This window comes from Halyomorpha halys, unplaced genomic scaffold (assembly GCF_000696795.3).
Source record: "Halyomorpha halys isolate HHAL.00 unplaced genomic scaffold, Hhal_1.1 Scaffold684.1, whole genome shotgun sequence".
Lineage (NCBI taxonomy): Eukaryota > Metazoa > Arthropoda > Insecta > Hemiptera > Pentatomidae > Halyomorpha > Halyomorpha halys.
The window spans coordinates 481,413-501,057 of record NW_027109538.1 but is presented as its reverse complement, the minus strand read 5'-3'; the positions used below and the strand labels follow the sequence as shown (position 1 = coordinate 501,057).

The window sequence follows — 19,645 nt, the reverse complement described above, 5'->3', positions numbered from 1 at the left end:
TGAAAATATTTGAACCTTTCTAAATTAACTATGTTAAAGTGTGATGTAAAAATTAATTTTTTATTCTATACATGTTGCTCTGAGGCAAACGGTGAATATATATAGTTCTCTCACCGTTATGTCCTTGGTCTAACAGCCAGTAGCCAGTTGATTGCCACCAAGCTTTTCGTTGGTGGATTTGTGTTTTTAATTCTCACTACAGTAAGTTATGTTATCTAACCATAACTAAACGGCAGTCAAATCACTGCAATCTTTTATTACTTTAACGAAAACTATGTATAATTACTGGTCAAAATAGACGAGTCTGCTAAGTATAAGTATAGTAGGGGGAATAAAAAATGGCAGCTGTTTCAAAACTGTTTTAAAATTGCAATCAGAGCTCTACATATAATTACCAACAACACTAGAAAACCTAGAGAACATTATTTAAACAAGAATAAATTTGCTAAAATATTAGACTTTCTATAGTTCTCGAGATACAGTTTTCTAAAAAGCTACATTTCATAAAAATGTTCTGAAAGATTAGTAGTTAGTGAATTTCTTTTAAAATATCTACATTTCAAAAATAATTCGACGGATAAATGTCTATTAACATTCAAATTAAAGCTAGTTAAATTTACTATAAAATAGTTTACAACTTTTATCTTCGTAGGAGTAATAGCTTTTATGATATTTCACAAAATGTTAATTTCTAGTTGATTGGAGAAGATGGTCGGAGAGTGCGATCAGCAAAAAAAAACAAAAAAAAAACATAAATAAACAAAAAATATTTATTTATGCCGACGTTTCGACCTGACTTTCAGGTCTTCATCAGGGAGTTGTAGGCAGATATTTCTGCTAAAACTCAATCTCTGCATCAAAATCAAAATCTCTGCCTACAACTCCCTGATGAAGACCTGAAAATCAGGTCGAAACGTCGGCATAAATAAATATTTTTTGCTTATTTATGTTTTTTGTTTTTTTTGCTGACCGCACCCCCCGACCATCTTCTCCAATCAGTAATCTACGGTCAACTATCTACACCTCATTAATTTCTAGTTGTTCGGATAAAATGTTTGATTTTTGAAAAAAATACTTCTCTGGAACTATAATATGTACATATGTCTGCCAGCACTAAAAATGAAGGTAATTTAACTCACTATAAATTAGTCTATGACACTTATCTTCGTATAGTAGTGTTATGATATTCGCATATGAACATAAATGTTTCACAAGAATATTTGTCAGAACTATATATCAATTTATTTTAATAAATATCATGAAAACTACAACTCCTACGAAGATAAACGTCATAAAATACTTCATAGTACATTAAGCCAGCTTTAATTTGAGTGCTAATAGACACCTGTGCTTCGAATTGTTTTTGATAAATAGACTTCTCAAAACAGATTCACTTACAGTTCTTTCAGTAAATATTTTTATGAAATATTGCTTTTTAAAAAGCTATCTCTCAAATATTATAGGACGTAAATAACTCTATTAGGGCTCATATTTTAACAAATTCACTCTACTTTAAATGATATTCTTTTAGATTTTCAAGTGTTGTTCGTCATTTTAAAGATATAGAGCTCCAAATGAAAAATTATTTTTTTTAACGTTTGAAGCAACCACCATTATTTATTCCCCCTACCTATACTTGGCAGACTCATCAATTTGGACTAATATTTATTCATAGTTTTCATTAAAGTAATCAAAAAGAGGGGGAAAATATCTGGTAATTTCTCTTCTTGGGCTCTTTTACTAAAAGATGCCTGTCGCTAAGTTTTATTCAGTAAAAGAACAAAACATTTCAATTATATTTATTTTGATAAACCAAAAGGGAAAGAAGATATTTGCATAAAGATCAATATATTATAAAACTAAAAGATTCAGACACTAAAATAAGGTAACTAAGTAACAAAATAGATAACATGAAATCAAATTGAACAAAGGTGTGGCTAATTGTGATTTGAGATAGGTGAAAATGTACAAAGTAAATTTAAGAAAATTAAATAAGATATACAGTGAAACATACTTACTTTACTTTTGCAGGTTTTTTCCCACATTGGGTTGCCTGTCTAAGCGTGTCCCTCAACATCTCTCTATCCCACCAGTCTTCCTTCTCAAGTCCCCTGCCGGCCATGTCCTCCTCCACGCAGTCCTTCGGGGTCTTCCTCTCCTCCGTCTTCCTGGTTGTTCCCATTGCAGAAGTCTCTTGGGCCACCTACGTTCTGGCATCCGCTGACAGTGCCCATACCATTTCAGTCCTTCCAATCCTCTCCGGAACTCCTTCGGTCACCCCTACCCTGCTTCTAATATCCTCATTCCTAATTCTATTCAGGCGGGTAATCCTCAGGCATCTCCTCCAGAAATCCATCTCTGCAGCTTGTAGTTTGGAGTAGAGTCCTGGGTCAAGTGTCCAGGTTTCTGCGGCGTAGTTAAGTGAGGACGAAACAATACTTTTAAAAATTCGCCTTTTGTTGTCCGTTGAGATGACCATATTCCAGAGGACTTGGTGGAACATTGTAGTCAACCTTCTTGCGAGACCACCTCTCCTCCTAACCTCTGGTTCCGACTCACCGTTCCCATCTATTGTCGAGCCCAGGTATTTGACGGAGTCTACCTTCTTACATATACACAGTGAAACATAAAATTAAATAAGAGTTAAACAACAGTTTAGTACAATTAATAGAAATGACAACAAATAAAAAAAGAAATATAAAAATACAGTAATACTGAAAGATGAAAAGAGGGAAATAAGAATAAAAATCAAGTGTAAAGGGTAAAAATGAACAAAATCAGGCACCTACCTTACAGAATGCAGGTAAGCACAAGAATGAAGCTTCAGGCAGACAGGAATGGGAAAGTAAGAATGTTATGATGGAAAGGGAAAATTAATTTTATGATAATATATCGTGCATCATTGTCAAATGAACAGTTTACATAGAAAACAATTGTATTCTAATAAAATAACAAATGTCTGTGAGTAGCACTAAATTAGCGATGACGTCATATGAGAAAAAAGGCAGTTTTCTCACCCCAATTTTTGATTAATTTAATGAAAACTATGTATGCTTACTAGTCAAAACTGATGAGTCTGCCAAGTATTGGTAGGGAAAATAAAAAATAGCGGCTGTTTCAAAACGTTAAAAATAATTAATTTTTTATTCAGAGCTCTATATCTTTATAATTACCAACAACAATAGCAAATCCAATAGAACATCATTTAAAGTAGAGTAAATTTTCTAAAATAAATTGATTTATAGTTGTTGGGACAAATTTTCATTTTCCAAATTATATATTATGTGAATATCATAAAAACAACAACCCCTACGAAGATAAGTGTAATAAACTATTTTATAGTAAGTTAAATTTACTTTATTTTGAGTGTTGGTAGACATATGTGCGTCTTGTGGGTCTAGATATATTTTTTTTTTTTTCAAAAATCCAACATTTTATACGAACAACTAGAAATTAAAATTCTGTGAGTATATTTTGTCAAATATCATAACAACCGCAACTCCTTCAAAGATAAACGTTATGGATTATTTTATAGTAAATTTAACTGGCTTTAATTTGAGTGCAAACAGACATCTGTATAACCAAAGGTTTCTGAAATAAAGTTTTTCATAAATCAAACATATTGTCTAAACATCTATAAATCAATTTATTTTACAAGAAATATAAAAATATTATGAAAAGTACTATTCCTGTGAAGGTAAAGGTCATAAACTACTTTATAGTACATTAAACTAGCTTTAATTTGAGTACTAATAAACATTTGTTCGTCGATTGGTTAATGAGATATAGATTTCTCAAAATAGATTCAGTAACAACTGATATTTCAGTTCATTTTTATGAAATGTTGCTTTTTAAAAGGCTATATCTCGAGAACTATTGGACTTAATTAGCTCTATTTTGACTCATATTTCAGAAAATTTACTCTTCTTTAAATAATGTTCTTTTAGATTTTTTAATTTTGTTGGTAGTTTTTAAGATATATAGCTCGGAATGAATAATTAATCTTTTTTTAAGGTTTTGAAACAGCCGCCATTTTTTATATTTTATTTGAGAACCAAAGCAGACTATTGCACATTTAGGTGAAAATTTAGTCTGTAGTGTCAACAATATAAAATGTCATGCCATCGTTTGGTTGTATAAAGAACTTTATTAATTTCGAAATCATTCAGAAGATATAGTCAATTTACCAGATATCGCAATGCCTCTTTGATCTCAAGTTGGGTGTGATAGAGTGGATCAAGTGGCATGCTCTTGATACTAATACTTGATACCGATTGCTAACTGTTGTGTAATTGCCAAATAAAATGGAAACATTAATTTTTAAAGCTGGTTTAAAGCAGTAAAAAAAAATCTTTCAAATACTTTTTCTCAAAATCACTTCAGGGAAGATTTGTCAACTCTGGTTGCCGCCTCCTTGCATATTCTATGACCTAAAAAGGTTAAGGTACTGCGACACGTTTACAAAACCATGAAAATTTGTGCAAGTGCAAGCGTGTGGCTGATTTATTTACAAGGTGGCCTTTAATTAGTAGCAGACCACTCATCCATCCACACGCACTCAGTTAGTATTTTTCTAGAACTGTTAACAGATAAATACTTGTACTCTCTGTATTTTAAACAATAATAGAATTTCTTAAAAATAAGGAGTCGATAATTAACTCTAAATTAATGCTATATCTGCACGTTCACCACTTTCTGCAAATCCAAGATTTGTACAAATGCTCAGTAAATAAAGGAAGCAACAAACGTCTATCTACACAATTGTTTGTTTTTTTCAAATCCATATCAATTTTTCGAATCCATGTCCAATAACCAACAGGATAGAGAAGCTGAGGAATTGGCGGTTACATTTGAAAGCAAACAGATAAAATAATGTAAAAATAAAGATAGCATTAGAAAATTTAATAAAATATTAAATATCAGTGGGCGCCAAATGATAATATACATAATAGAGGGAGAAATTATAATTTACACATAAAATACAAAGATGAAGTAAAATTGGGAGAATGTATAGAATAAATATAATCAAGTGACGAAAGAAAAGTATAAATAAGTCAATTATTATCCCCAATATAGTTATAAAATTTTATTGTAATGAAATAGGAAACTTACAAGTACATCATTTTTTAACTGAGTCTCCTTACTTTTCAACGCACTTGGTCCATCGTTGTACAAGCTTCATGATGCCCTCATAAAAGAAAGTTTTCGATAATGTTATTATTGTTATTTTAGATAAAATTTATCATAAAAGGTGACCAGAGTTACAACAAAGTTCTAAATATTCTCGAAATGAGGTTAGGTTGAGCGTGGCCTGATATTCAATACTTTCCAGTTTTTCTCTACAACATGAAGGAGTTTTTCAATGGGGATGTTAGTAAAAAGACTTTCGACATCAAATTAGATCAAGATAAAGTTATCAGTTATGTTATGGATTCTAATAGTTCTTTAAGTTTAAAGGAATCATCCTGGCTGAGAATTTGAAGAGAACGAAGAAGGAATTTAGTGAGTTTTGAAGAAGCAGTATTATATTAGAAATAATGCAGCGAAAGCGGGAGGTTAAGCAAAGGTTAAGCGGGGAGCTAACGAATTAAGCCTAGGTGGTCAATTCTTCCCTACCCTCCTTTCTAGATTGAAGGCTAAATGGGTCCTCCCAGACTATTGGGTCTCACAGATCCTAACAGGACACGGGGGGTTTCGGGGAAAGCTGCAGAGCTTTGGAAAGAACATCGACCCCTCGTCCAATTATCCCTTCTTCAAGGAGTTCATTTACGGGTGGAAGGAGGTGGTGGGCCCCACTCATTACACGATGCGAAGGGCTTGACCGCCCAACATCGGCGAGCCACCAGAAGATGAGGAAGCTGACCCAGACTGAGACCAGGAGGACTGGACCAGCCTGGTAACTGCAGGAGGCACCCAGAGGGATGCAGTGGACAAGGTGCAGCTCCATCAGTAAGGTGCTAAACCTAGCGCTGGGAGGCACCACAGTAAAAAAAATTAATAATTAAATAATTAATAAAGAATAAAAAAAATTGGTGATCTTTGGGAGCAATGGTATGCGCAAACCCCAGCGCACTACCCCACTGCTCCACGCACTCCGTATGCCAGAAATGGCAAGGGAGGGGGATAAAAAAAAAAAGCCTAGGAGGTCGACTGTTTTCATTTATGTGGTGGTACCACGAAATGAAAGCTTGACCCCCCACCATGGTTAGAATAGGTTGGTTACTTCTATATAATCCCCCGTATGTCAGAAATGACCGGGAAGATGCTCAAAAATAAAAGTTAATCAAATTGGTTTCAAGAAGGTTCTTGAGGAGTTGGTTAAATTGGAACATAAGTGGGCGATTTGATTAACGTATGGTCTGTTTGTAAGTGTTTTTTTTTTTTAATTATTTTGACACTATTCTAAGGTGGGTGGGTTAATTTATCATTCAATGAGACCGCCACAATATAAAAGTCGACCACCTACTCAGTAGCCGATCGGGTTAAAGCGCCAACTTTGGTTCGTGACTGCAGCGGCACCGTTTCAATGTTCTTAACGTCTCTAAACCTTTCCAGAAATGCTACTATCTACGAAATCCTAATGAAATATTTGCACATTTCTAAATGAACTATTTATTACTAATAAAAAACTTTGAGAACTGTAGTGTACTATGGCATTGCACATTATTGTAAAAATTGAGTTTGAAGTGTCAACATTTTGTATGTGATGTTATTTGTTGGCTTTATAAAGAATTTTATAAATTTCGAAACCATTCAGGAGATATAGCCAATTTAACAGATAGTCCAATATGTCTCTCATCTCAAGTTGGCAATGTAATTGTGAAACAAGTGGCATGAAATAAATAAGATAAGTGTTAATATTAAATAAATATAATAAGAGATTATTATTCAAATTGAGGAACGATTCAGAATAAAACAATCAAAACAAAACAAGATGGCTTCATTTTAATACGAAATATAATTTGTACATTACTTACCTACATTTCTTCAGTTTCATTAGACATCAGAATCAATTACAACATTAGTTCCGAAATCGTGATTGTCCATTAATGTTTTATGATAACTGTCAGCTATAGAGGTGTGAAAATAGCTGATGGGGAATAAAATTGGTTTCCGCTTAAAGAAAAAAAAAAGCCAGAATGGAGAGGTTCCGCAATAGAGGGGTTTAAATTCATAAACTGTCTGTTAAGGGAATTCCGCTGTAGAAGGGTGCGTATGAAGCATACTTTCACCTTAATGCCAGGAACACTTCACTTTTGGTTGGCTGGTTGGGTTTGAGTGGACTGTATAGTTGAAAATGAAACATGATTGAATGAAAAATAAAATTCTATTGTTTAAGTTAGTGGTGTAGGGGGTGGCCGAAAGAAAACATTATGATTAGATGGTTAGTAAATTTTGAATGGCTGGGCTATGGAATTGTAGATAATGAGGTGGTTGATGATGATTACTATGTGGTGGTAAATGTTAATTATTGCCAAGAGGACTTACTTCATTATTCTTTCTTCCCTCCGCATTTCTATTTCTCTCTCCCATCTGCTGCTGGGAACTACTCCAGTAAATCTACTCACTCATGGTAGATATTACTGATGAGTAAACAAAAAGAAAAGATGGACGCTTCTACCAGAAGACAAGATAGCTATCTCACTAGTCTGGGTTGCTTCTCACCACAGAGAGCGTTGAAGAAGGTTAGTTTTGACTGTTAGCCACACGGGCGCTAGTATATCCTGTAGGCTATTATATGCTATAATGTATTATGGTGGCCCCTTCAATTCAACCTTTCGGTTGCTGTAGGTTACCCGGAACTGGGTGTCTGTTAAGAGACTTTCACTTTATTTTAGTGTTGATTTAGACTTTCTCTTATTTTTTCAAGCGATGCTACTGTTTAGAAAATCTGAAATGATATGGAACAATTTTCAAATTAAAGATTACACAATAAAAACTGGTTAAAAACAGTTGAACAAATATCAAATGAAAATTTTCCAAACATATTTCTCAAAATCACGGATAAGCAGATTGATCAACACGAGTTCTTAAGTCCTTATAAGTAACACTACCTAAAAAGGGTTATGATGTGCTATCAGCTTGACAAAAGAAAAAACAAAACAAAGAAAACTACAAAAATCGTCAAGCAAACATCATATATTGAAATATATATTTATTTTTAATACTTAGATTGAACCAATTAAATGTTGTAATATTCTTAAATGTATTATTGGAATCAATAAATATTACAATAAGATCTTTTGAACTCTTCTTTCATAAGGATCTGCGGCCTTACAATCCATATCGCGACTGCAGGCTCTTAATCTGGAGAGCGATGTTTCACAGCTCGTTCCCGTATGACTTGTTTTCCCCTTCACGACCACTAGGCTCATTCGCTACGGAATTAAGTTTCCATCCTTCGAGGACTTACGGCCTAGTTCTTGTAAGATTCATGCTGTCCATTCATCCACAGTAACCTATCAATTACCTACCTGTATGAACAAGCATTATCGAGTCCTTCTGGTACAGGGTACCTCGCATCTTCAATATTAGTCAGAACCATCTAATCTAGCACAATCACCTCGACAGGAGTATATAAAAATTAAAAGATAAATTTATTTTTTTCCCATTAAAACATAAAAAATGTCTATCCACTCCTGACTCAAATTGCAATAAGTTCACTTTTTCTACTGAAGTTTAAAATTCAATTGAAACTAAGAATTTTCTATTGAGGCAAACAATTGGCTTAGTTTATATTTTGCCGAAAATACATAAATGTTTATGAAAATGAAATGAGCACTGGAAGAACGCTCATCGTCTTTCCAGCACACGTCCACTGTGGCGTACTTAGTAGTCCAGTAATATTGCAAATTAACCTAGAAGTAATCGTAAATTTATTTCTTTTGGATTGAAATCGATTGAAACGTAAAACGGTTTGAAAATAAGGACGGTAAGAAGTTGACGATCTCTGGGGGTATACCAGAGTTTTCAAAATGGCCGCTATACATGTTGAAGCTTATAACTAAAAACTTCAGATGTATTACAAGTTGCCTAAAAGTGTAACTTAGTGAAATTTAAAGGATTAAAATGGCACTGATGATAATTATAATGTGTATCTTCACGACCCATGAAGGGTCATTGATTCAGTCGTTTGTAAGGAAGCACTGTTTTTAGAACAATGGTCACAAAACGTGGTGTTTTTTTCCAAAACCACGCTAAACTGCCAGATTGTTTTCCCATTTAAGGATACCCACTTTATGAGAAGGAGTTGACCCCAGGAGGGTTCCAAAACCCACATGGTTGACTTGCTACAGTGTAACAGAAAATTATTATCTGCCACAGCCGAACTCCTTGGAGTTAGTAGCATAATGTAGTGCCACCGCGCTCCCTTTAATATGGTAATTAATAATCTATGAATTCAACTTTTGTTCAATAACGTTCTGGATTGGTTATAAAAAAAGTACCTGTTTTTTCAAAAATGCGACCATTATAATGGCATAAAAAAAATTCTGTCTTGTTGCAAAGGTCGGAACTTAGATAAACCACTACTCGTTCATGACTAACAAAAATAATAGTACAAGAGCCCGAGGAAAAAAAACTTTAGATAAACTTAACCAAGTCTATATCATTATTAAGGCCAGCCAGTTTAGCATTTCTCCTTCTTCTTCAAATTTCATCCACTGTAACAGGACCAAAAATCCTTCTCAAGATTGATCTTTCAAAGATCAGAAATCTATTTTCATCTTGCTTCTTAAAGGTCCATGCTTCTGACCCATAAGTTAAAACAGGTCCTGTTAGAGAGAAACCTGCTTCTAAAATGCTTCGCAAGGCAGCGTCTCGCCGTTGCTATCCTCCTGTTGACTTCTCGAGAGATGTCCTCAAACAACCTACAGATGTCTATTAGCTCTCAATTCAGGATTAGTAGCAGGAGTATTGGTAGCAGTTTCCATGATATTCCCAAAAATAAATTCGCATAATTGATTTCTCGTTGTTCGGGGGGAAAAAAAATGTTGGTTTATGTAATTGTTAACGCCATAATATATAATTACCTTGTAAATAATTGTAAATAGTATTTGAGTATTATTAGTATTAAATTTAGTTACATTTATTTTTATTTGTATTGTTTTATTTAGATTTAGTTATTTGAAAAGAAAAATGTGTAATAATATTTGTTTGTAATAATGAGTAATAGAGACAGTTGCTAGGGGTGATAATTGTTGTTAAGAGGCGTCATCCTGGCAACGGACCGACCATCTTAGTTTTTTAGAGCAGTTCCGGCTAATTAGTGGCCCTGATAGCGTCTAAGCAGCCCTGTCTGCCCTTATAATTTAATAGTTTGGACATTTTTAGTGAGTTAGTGAGTCATTACAGTTCGGAACCAGACCTTTTCTGTGTTTCCACCAAATAATGTTAAAGCTACCTCAAATCGACTATGTCTTTTTGTTGAAAGGCTTTAAAAATGAACAAAAAACAAACTGGCTTGGATTAAACATTTATTTGGTTCAATTTAAACATTTTAAAAACCAAAAACTAACATAAACAAAATATACAAGTAAAAATAAAAAGGCCTCTCAGATAAAAATAAAATAGTTCGATAAATTATGAAAATGAAAATAAAATAAACTAATTTACAAATAACCAAACAAATAAATATATAAAATAAATACTGCTCGACGAAACATATGCTCCACTCCGATAGATCCGAGGAAGAGTGCTGCCGAGATAGGTCGCAGCTCTTGTTGCTGAATAAATCGCTGCAATAGTCCAGAGTTGGTGTAGTGGCTCATTGATGGTCCGAATATCCAACAGTTGCATTAAGGTATTAGGCGAGCCGACGAAATGAACGCAGACAGGGCTGCTAATGACGCTACCAGGGCCACTAATTAGTCGGAACTGCTCTTAATAAAGTGGAAACACAAAAAAAGTCTGGTTCCGAACTGTAATGATTCACTAACTCACTAAAAATGTCCAAACTATTAAATTATAATGGCAGACAGGGCTGCTTAGACGCTATCAGGGCCATTAATTAGCAGTTTCTATGATATTCCCAAAAATAAATTCGCATAATTGATTTCTCGTTGTTCGGGGGGGAAAAAAATGTTGGTTTATGTAATACTATATCACAGGAATTTTTAGACGTACAGTTGCCTATTAGAGCCCAAATTAAAGCTAGTTGAATGTAAAATAATGTAGCTGTTAATCTTCCTAGAAGCAGCAGCTGCCTTGATATTCTCCAATATAAATTATTACAAAATATTTATTTTTCGTTATTTAGAAAAAATATTGCTTTTTGAAAAACTGTATCTAGAAAACTATTGATCATAAATAGCTCATATTTAGAAGAATTTGCACAACCTTAAATAATGCGCAATATGGTTTTTAGTGTTTTCGATAGTTTTAAAAACAAATGAAGCTCCGAATGAAAAATGAGTGAAAATTTTAGGCTATTCTCGAATAAAATATACTTAAGGGGGCATCTTAAATACTTCAATACTTACTTTTTTATTTTATTTAACATTTACTGTATCCCTTGTATAGTATAAGTAAAAAATTGAGCTATTTTCTAAAGAAAAAAATAATTCTTAAATAATAAAAATTTGATCCTTTCTTTTTTTCTCAACTTTATTCTTTACACCTTTTCCAACGTTTCGACCCTCAGGTCATTCTCAAGGATACCTTCATATTGATGTCATTTTCTTTTTTCAAAACTTAAAAATGCAGGCTAATTGCCTTTGTCCCATATATTCTTTTCTAAATAACTTTTTCCTAGATTTAAATCTTTTTTAAACAACTTTTCTTCCTTACTTCATTCACATTTGCAACTTAAAATCTTAAAATGAAGTAAGGAAGAAAATTTTTTAAAAAAAGGTTTAAATCTAGGAAAAAGTTATTTAGAAAAGAATATATGGGACAAAGGCAATTATCCTGCATTTTTAAGATTTGAAAAAAGAAAATGACATCAATATCAAGGTATCCTTGAGATTGGGTCGAAACGTTGGAAGAGTTGTAAAGAATAAAGTTGAGAGAAAAAAAAAAAGGATCAAATTTGTATTATTCAAGAATAAACTAAACCACTCTCAAACAAGAAAATATAAAATAATTAATCTAAAAAAAGTAATAATAATGCCTAAAAAATAATTTCTTTTCTTCTTCTCTTTAGCTCATGGACTTTACGTACAGTTGTGCACGGTTTTGACAAACTATAAAACTTGTTTTTACGGCTCAAAAAACGTAGCACTGTTAAACCTGGCAGGAGTGTCCTACTTTTTTTCCCCTGTACATTTATCTCTTGGTAGACGATTTCTACTATTTTTTTATATATATATAATTGGATAAATTGATGAAAAACATTTTTGCGATTACTTTCAATGCAATTTTAAATTGAAATTGTAAATTCTAGCTCTTCCAGTAGGGGCAGTAGAATCCAAACTTCATAAAAGATCTAAGATCTTCTTACATCGATTCATGATTTAAAATAAGGAACTTAGGAGGTATCCAGCAGTAATGAAATACTTTCGTATTAACTACTTTTTCAACTAATAAATACTAGTTATGTAATTGCAACTACAATTAAACAAATGTAGTTAGTAACTGTAACTGTATTTTGTTGGTTTTATAGTTACAGTAATTGTAGTTGGTATTCATAAATCCAATTACTTGTTTAAATAAAAAATAGTTATGAAAATGATTACAATTAGTAGTTGTAATTGTAACTTTAATTATTGAGTAATTACTACAACCCACATGAGCAAAATGCTGAAGGATACGCCTCTCCCGGGGTAATAGGAAACATTTCTTTAAGAAACATAAGGCGATTGAACCTCAGGTATTAGATTTTAGAATACCTTTCAGCTTATAACTATATTTATTTACCTGAAGTAATCAGATATTTTGCAAGAAACTGAAGTGGATGGTTGTCTAGATCAAGCGGCCGTTATCGTGACTCCATTCGCCCCTCCATCCTATCCCCTCCGCTATAAATACCAATCTATCTCCCTCCTTTAATTCAGTTCAGCGTTGTAGAGGCAGTTTTGTCAATTGTGTACTAGTTCTTCTCGCAAGATGACCAAAATCGACTCTAAGAGTGTGGTAACCTCCGGAAAGATGAAGATGCCGGTTGTGGGCTTAGGCACTTGGCAGGTGAGTCATAATATAGTTCTGTATACATATAAAACTTTCGGTCATAAAACATTATTTTATTTTATTTTTTAATATGTTAAGGTGAAAAAAAACTTCCATTTAGAACATTATCACTATTCTGTATATTTTTTACTACGTTTCGGGTTTCACCATCTTCAAGTTCTAAAGTTTCTACAATTATAACAATTAATTTAACATTATCACAATTTTTTATGTATACATTTTAAACCTCAATCAACAACTCATTTTGTTAAGTCCATCTATGTCTTTGTGAAATATTGTCATACACCCACACTAATTAAAATTTACAAAACATTTGTTTAAATAGTGTACACATTAACAATTAAACATTCATCTGTCCCTTAAGCACACACCAATGTCAAGTTATATTAGGCATTATGTCTTTGGACACACAGTGACCGAAGAAAGTATTTGAACACCTTGTCTGTTCCTTATATAATGAATTTAAATAATAATAAAATAGTTTGAGGTTCCTTAATAAAAATTACAATTCAAACTTTTTAAAAAAACAGTATAAATTCAATTAAAAATATTGATCATAATAAAAATGTATTTAAACATAATATACACACAAGGAAAAAACTATTTGCATAATAGGTTTGTTTACTTGCTCCTTTTCGTATGCTTGAGTATAATTCTGTTTTTTCTATCAATATTATTAAATATTTCGATCTATTAAGTTCGTTTTAATTTAACCGATCCTAAGACCAAAAACAAGTGAGTGAACTATGTATAATTACGTATCGCGAAATAGCAGAATTTTAGTAAATTTGTTAGGAATAAATTTTTCTAACATTTACAGCAGGGTCCCGAGAATGAAATATTATATCAGTAAAAACCAATAGCGAAAAATGGCTCCTATTTGCTAGGGATTACATCAACAAGCCCAACAGTTTTGGGGAAAATGTATTATTCTCTGATGAGAGTAAATTTAATTTGTTTGGATCTGACGGCAGAAAGACGATATGGCGAAGGAAAAGTGAAGAATTCAGGAAGCGAAACGTCTGAGACTGTAAAACATGGAGGTGGGAGTGTAGTTGTTTGGAGATCCGTGGCTTATAATGGTGTAGGGAATCTCGTGCCTATTCAAGGGATTTTAAATGCAGAAGATTATCTCAAGATTTTGTGCCATAACCTGCAAGCCAGTGCAGCCAAATTAGGAATTCAGGATCGGTATATGTTTATGCATTATAATGATCCGAAACATACAGCAAACAAACTAAAGAGTGGTTGATATTTAACATTCGTCAACAACTTCATATCCCTCTACAGTCTCCTGACTTAAACATAATTGAAAATTTCTGGCATATTTTCGATAAAAATGTTCGAAAACATCAAATGACCGGAAGACACCACCTCAAGGATCTTTTACAGCAAGAACGGGAACAAATTAACACGGATTTAATTAAAAACCTCTTCCACTCAATTCTGATCTAATCACTTCAATCAATTCAATAAATCTGATCTAAGTTAAATTTGAGTGTTACAGGCGTGTAAAGAAACTACCCATTGGTAGCACTCTAATGACATTTTACATTAGCTGGTCTCGTGGCCATCTTCTTTTCAGGCGCCATCTTTCAGGCCATCTTCTTTTCACAATCGGAGGATTGTCAGGAATGGAAGAGGATGCAAGGTTAGTGAGTTTATAATGGAAGGAGTGATATCTGATTCGTGCTAGATCGAATACATAAGGAACATCAAGGTCTTTATCTATGATTTTATTTGTGACAAAGTAAGCAGCATTGAGCATTTTACGAAGGATTTTCGTTTGTAAGGATAGGATACGAGAGAAATCCGATGGTGGAGTGGAGCCCCAAAGTTCTACTCCATATGTCCAGATTGGCCTTATTACAGTCATGTAGATCAGTCTTTTGTTATGTGTTGGAAGTTTAGACCGTTTGTATAGTAAGTGCTGTAATAGTCGAAATCGACGTTCAGTTTCCTGTCTTTTCAGTCTGGTGTGAGGATTCCAGGTTAATCGTTTGTCCAAATGTAGTCCAAGACAACAGATCTGTTCGACAGGGGTAAGAGTAACATCATTAAATGAAACTGTAGGGCAGTCAGTAGGTTTATGACGAAGGGTAAAGGTGATTTGATGGGGTTTGTTGGAATTTATCTTAATCCTCCAATTACGACACCATTCTTCGCGGGCTGTGATATGGGATTGGAGATTTTGGAATACAAATAATGGGTTATTATTAACTGCGAGCACACATATGTCATCGGCATACGTGGTGAGGATAGTGTTAGGATTGGTAGGATTGGTAATGTCAGCTGTATAGACGGTGTAGAGGATGGGACCAAGGATACTACCTTGAGGAAAGTGTGTATTTATATTTAGTTTTTTTGTATCAGTTTTGTAATTTACAATATTACTTATAACACCGGCTTTTCCTAAGGATAACTTCATAAGTTGTTGAAAAATCTTTAGAAAATTTGTTTTCTCAAGTCAGCAATATTAATATTAAGATATAGTAAGTGACTGCTGATTGAAGGTAAAACATCATCATAATTAACAAACCTTTTAACATAATAAAATTGTATTCGGTCAATTACCATGTTTTACGATTGAGTGCCTCATTTTTAGTTAGAAATAGATAATAAAAAAATATTTTAGTGGTTTCTTACAATTCTTCTTATCTGCATTAAATTGCTTTACTATCTTACGTCGTTGAGAAAAACATTGTCATCTTAAATAAATTTTTATCATTGTTTAAAAATTAATAAAATTGTTTTTTTTTAGTAACCTTGTAGTTAAATAGCTTGCCAACACTCATTTTAAATGCTGGAGATGTTGAAAAATATGCCAATTAGTTTTCTTTTCTTTCATAAAAAATGTGGTGTTTTAAAAAGAAATATGTTGTACATATACTTCTATAATGAATTTTAAAAATTAGTTTCTATTATTTAAAATATAGTTTTATATTATTTAATATAGTTTTATATAATATATAGTTTCTAACATTTAAACAAGTAAACCAATTTCTTGCAGAACAAAATAGTTAATTAACTTAATAAAGTAACGAATTATGTTGTTTTTTGCAGATCAAATATATAAAAATCATTTTTTGCTTGTTTGTCCTTAATGCACTGCCATACCGTTCATCCGATAGGGATACTTGCTAAATGTTCAGAATGTTCCCGGAAAGATTATATGTTGGTTCGATTTTTTTCAGTAAAGAATAAGTTATTAACGACATTAAGCATTTAGGCGAATAGCTCAAAAAGTATACCTTTTTCCTTGGTTATTATATGCCAATCGATTCGACTCTTATTAAAGAATAAGAAAACATATTACTGATTCAATTATTTCACTAAAGTAGGTCAACCATTTTTTCTTCTGGTTAAAACCAAATCATAATCCTTGTTAACTTCGTCTGAAACCTATAAATACCAATAAAAAAAAATGAAATTTCAACCTTGATTTATTCAGAGGATTTTTTTATTTATTCCAGGAACCATTGTTCATATAGATCTTCTAACTCCTCTGCATTTTATTCAATTCCTAATAGTACAAGAGCCGGAAAGAAAAAAAGGCAGTTATCTAACCCCAATTTTTGATTACTCTAATGAAAATCATGTACAATTACTAGTCAAAATTGATGAGTCTGCCAAGTATAGCTATGGGGAATAAAAAATGGCGGCTGTTTCAAAGCGATAAAAAACAACTAATTTTTCATTCGGAGCTCTATATCTTAAAAAAGTAGATACAACACTAATAAACCTAAGAGAACGTCATGTAAAGAAGAGTAAATTTGCTAAAATATGAGCCCTAATAGAGTTATTTACTATAAATAGTTCTCGAGATATAGCTTTTTAAAATGCAAAATTTCTTAAAAATCTACTGAAAGATTAGTAGTTAGTTAATTTATTTTGAGAAATCTATATCTCAGGAACTAAGTGACGTACAGATGTCTATTAGCACTCAAATTAAAGCTAGTTTAATGGAATATCAAGATATTTGATAACATAAACTCACAAAATGGTTATTTCTAGTTGTTCGTATAAAATGTCGGATTTTTGAAAAAATACATCTCTAGATCCATAAGGCGCACATATGTCTGCCAACACTCAGAATAAAAGAAATTTAACTTTGTAGTAGTAGTTTTTATGATCTTCACATATGAATATAAATTTGGCAAATGAAAATTTGTCTGAACAACTATAAATCAATTTATTTTAGCAAATTACATGTAAGCTATTACTCCTACAAAGATAAACAAAATAAACTACTTTATAGCTCATTAAACTAGCTTTAATTTTAGTGCTAATAAACATCTGTACGTCAAATGGTTTGTAAGATATAAATTTTTCAAAATAAATTCACTAACTACTGATATTTCAGTACGTCCCATACAACATTTTCATGAAATGTTGGTTTTTAAAAAGCTATATCTCGAAAACTATTTAACATAAATAACTCTATTATGGCTCATATTTTAGCAAATTTGCTCTTCTTTAAATGATGTTCTCTTAGATTTTCTTGTGTTGTTCCTACATTTTAAGATATAGAGCTCCGAATGAAAAATTAGTTTTTTTATCGCTTTGAAACAGCCGCCATTTTTTATTCCCCCTACCTATACTTGGCAGACTCATCCATTTTGACTATTAATTATACATAGTTTTCATTAAAGTAATCAAAAATTGATGTGAGATAACTGCCTTTTTTCTCCTCTTGGATTCTTGTACTATACGTTAATACAACTGTTGGAAAGCTCAATGTCTCCTCATTTCATTCACAAAATTTAGAACTCCGTAACCTCATTAACTCCCTTATTAGAGCGAAATATTAGTTTCAAATAATAATAAACGTATCAAAAATTTTATTTTATATCTCTAGTTCCAATTTGTTTAATTAGATTTGATTTGTGTCCTTTGGTGGAGTTTATATAGCCCTAACCACTATTGATTTTGGTGTAGATTTGTTGAGTCATGTTGAAATTCTTTCTATTTTATTGATTTTTCAAAAAAAAAAAAATTTATTTTAATAGGCCAGTCAACATCTCAATAAATAAATTATCTCTGTGGATAAAAAAAAAACTATAAACTAAAATGAACCAGTTGTATGATTATACACCGCAGCTAGCTGTTATCATTTATGTTACTATAGTAACCATCTTATAACTTTGATATCAATATATAATTTAATAATTTATATTTAATAGATACAAAAATTTCAATAGTGTCCAATTATGTATATACATCCTCAAATATAGGTCTGTTAGTAAATCCTAAAAAATGCATTCAAATGAGACAAACTGTTGCTTTAGATTCCGCGTCCAATAAGTAAGTACCTTAACCTATTTATTCCATTGAGTAAAATGTTGTAAACCGAAAAAATAATTATTTTTTTTCAAATATATGAATATTAATACAAAATATGAATCCCAACTTACCACGGAAACATATTTCTGGCGGTCCTTAAACGGTTTTTGAGCAGCTAATTTGTTTGATAGGTCAAGTCATAAGTAACTTCCGATCCAGCTAAGTACTCGTAGAATCTATTGTTCGTATCTATCCGCTATGAGTTACCATGACAACAAGTATTTGTTTTCACTATGTAGGCGAGGCCTCAGTTTGTCTTTTGTCAACTATTTAATCAGAAGCACGTTACGTTAAACTTTTGTTTTTTTAACCTCTAAAATGTAGGATCGAAAAGTACATATTCGTCATGTAAGAAGAATTTAAACAAGGCAGTAGTGCCAAGTCAACAGCTGTAAAAATATACAGTCCCTATGATGACGAACTAACAACTGATCGGGCAGTTAGAAATTGGTTTATAAAATTCCGTTCTGGAGATACGACCTTAAAAGATGAACCGAGGGTGGGACGTCCTTCCGACTTTTACCTTTTAACGGCAACATTTGAACAAAAGTCATGTCAATCAACAAAAGGTATAGCAGAAAGGTTGAGTACATCACAATCAATTGTTAGCCGTTACCTGAAGAAATTATGGAAAGTCAGTAAGGAGTATGGAGCATGTAGGAGTATGGTTACCTCACAATCTCAGTGAACGGAATAAAGAAGATCGCAAGTAAAAAGCCACAAGTCTGCTCTCAAAGGTAAAAATTGAACCTTTTTTTTAAATTTGATTGTAACAGGTGATGAAAAATGGGTTAACTATGACAATATCGTCAGAAAAAGACAGTGCCATTGTCCAGTGACAAGGATGAAGCCCTACCAGATCCGAAAGCAACATCCACGGCAAAAAGATTTTATTGTGTGTATACTGGGATTAAATTCATCGTGAGCAAGAGGAACTCCATGAAAAGCGTCCTGCACTCTTCAGTCGCAAAAACTTCATTCTTTTACTCGACAATACGCGACCACATACAGCAAGGGTGACTCAAGAAAAAATTCTAGTATGTTTAAGATGAGGTGTAGATAGTTGACCGTAGATTAATGCTTGGAGAAGTTTGTCGGGGGGTGCGGTCAGCAAAGAACAACATAAATAAATATGGTTTTGTTTATTTATGTTGTTCTTTGCTGACCGCACCCCCCG

General features: G+C 32.6%; 1 protein-coding gene across 1 annotated transcript in view; it reads left to right on the top strand.

Moving 5' to 3' along the window:
• The first annotated feature begins 12,977 nt into the window (after nucleotides 1-12,977).
• The window catches only part of LOC106685355 (1,5-anhydro-D-fructose reductase), a 19,646-nt gene continuing 12,978 nt past the window's right edge, over nucleotides 12,978-19,645 (top strand). The window contains exon 1 of the mRNA XM_014427964.3: nucleotides 12,978-13,122. Within this exon, the coding sequence (XP_014283450.1) occupies nucleotides 13,045-13,122 (78 nt within the window). The 5' untranslated portion in view covers nucleotides 12,978-13,044. The remainder of the gene's footprint in view (nucleotides 13,123-19,645) is intronic.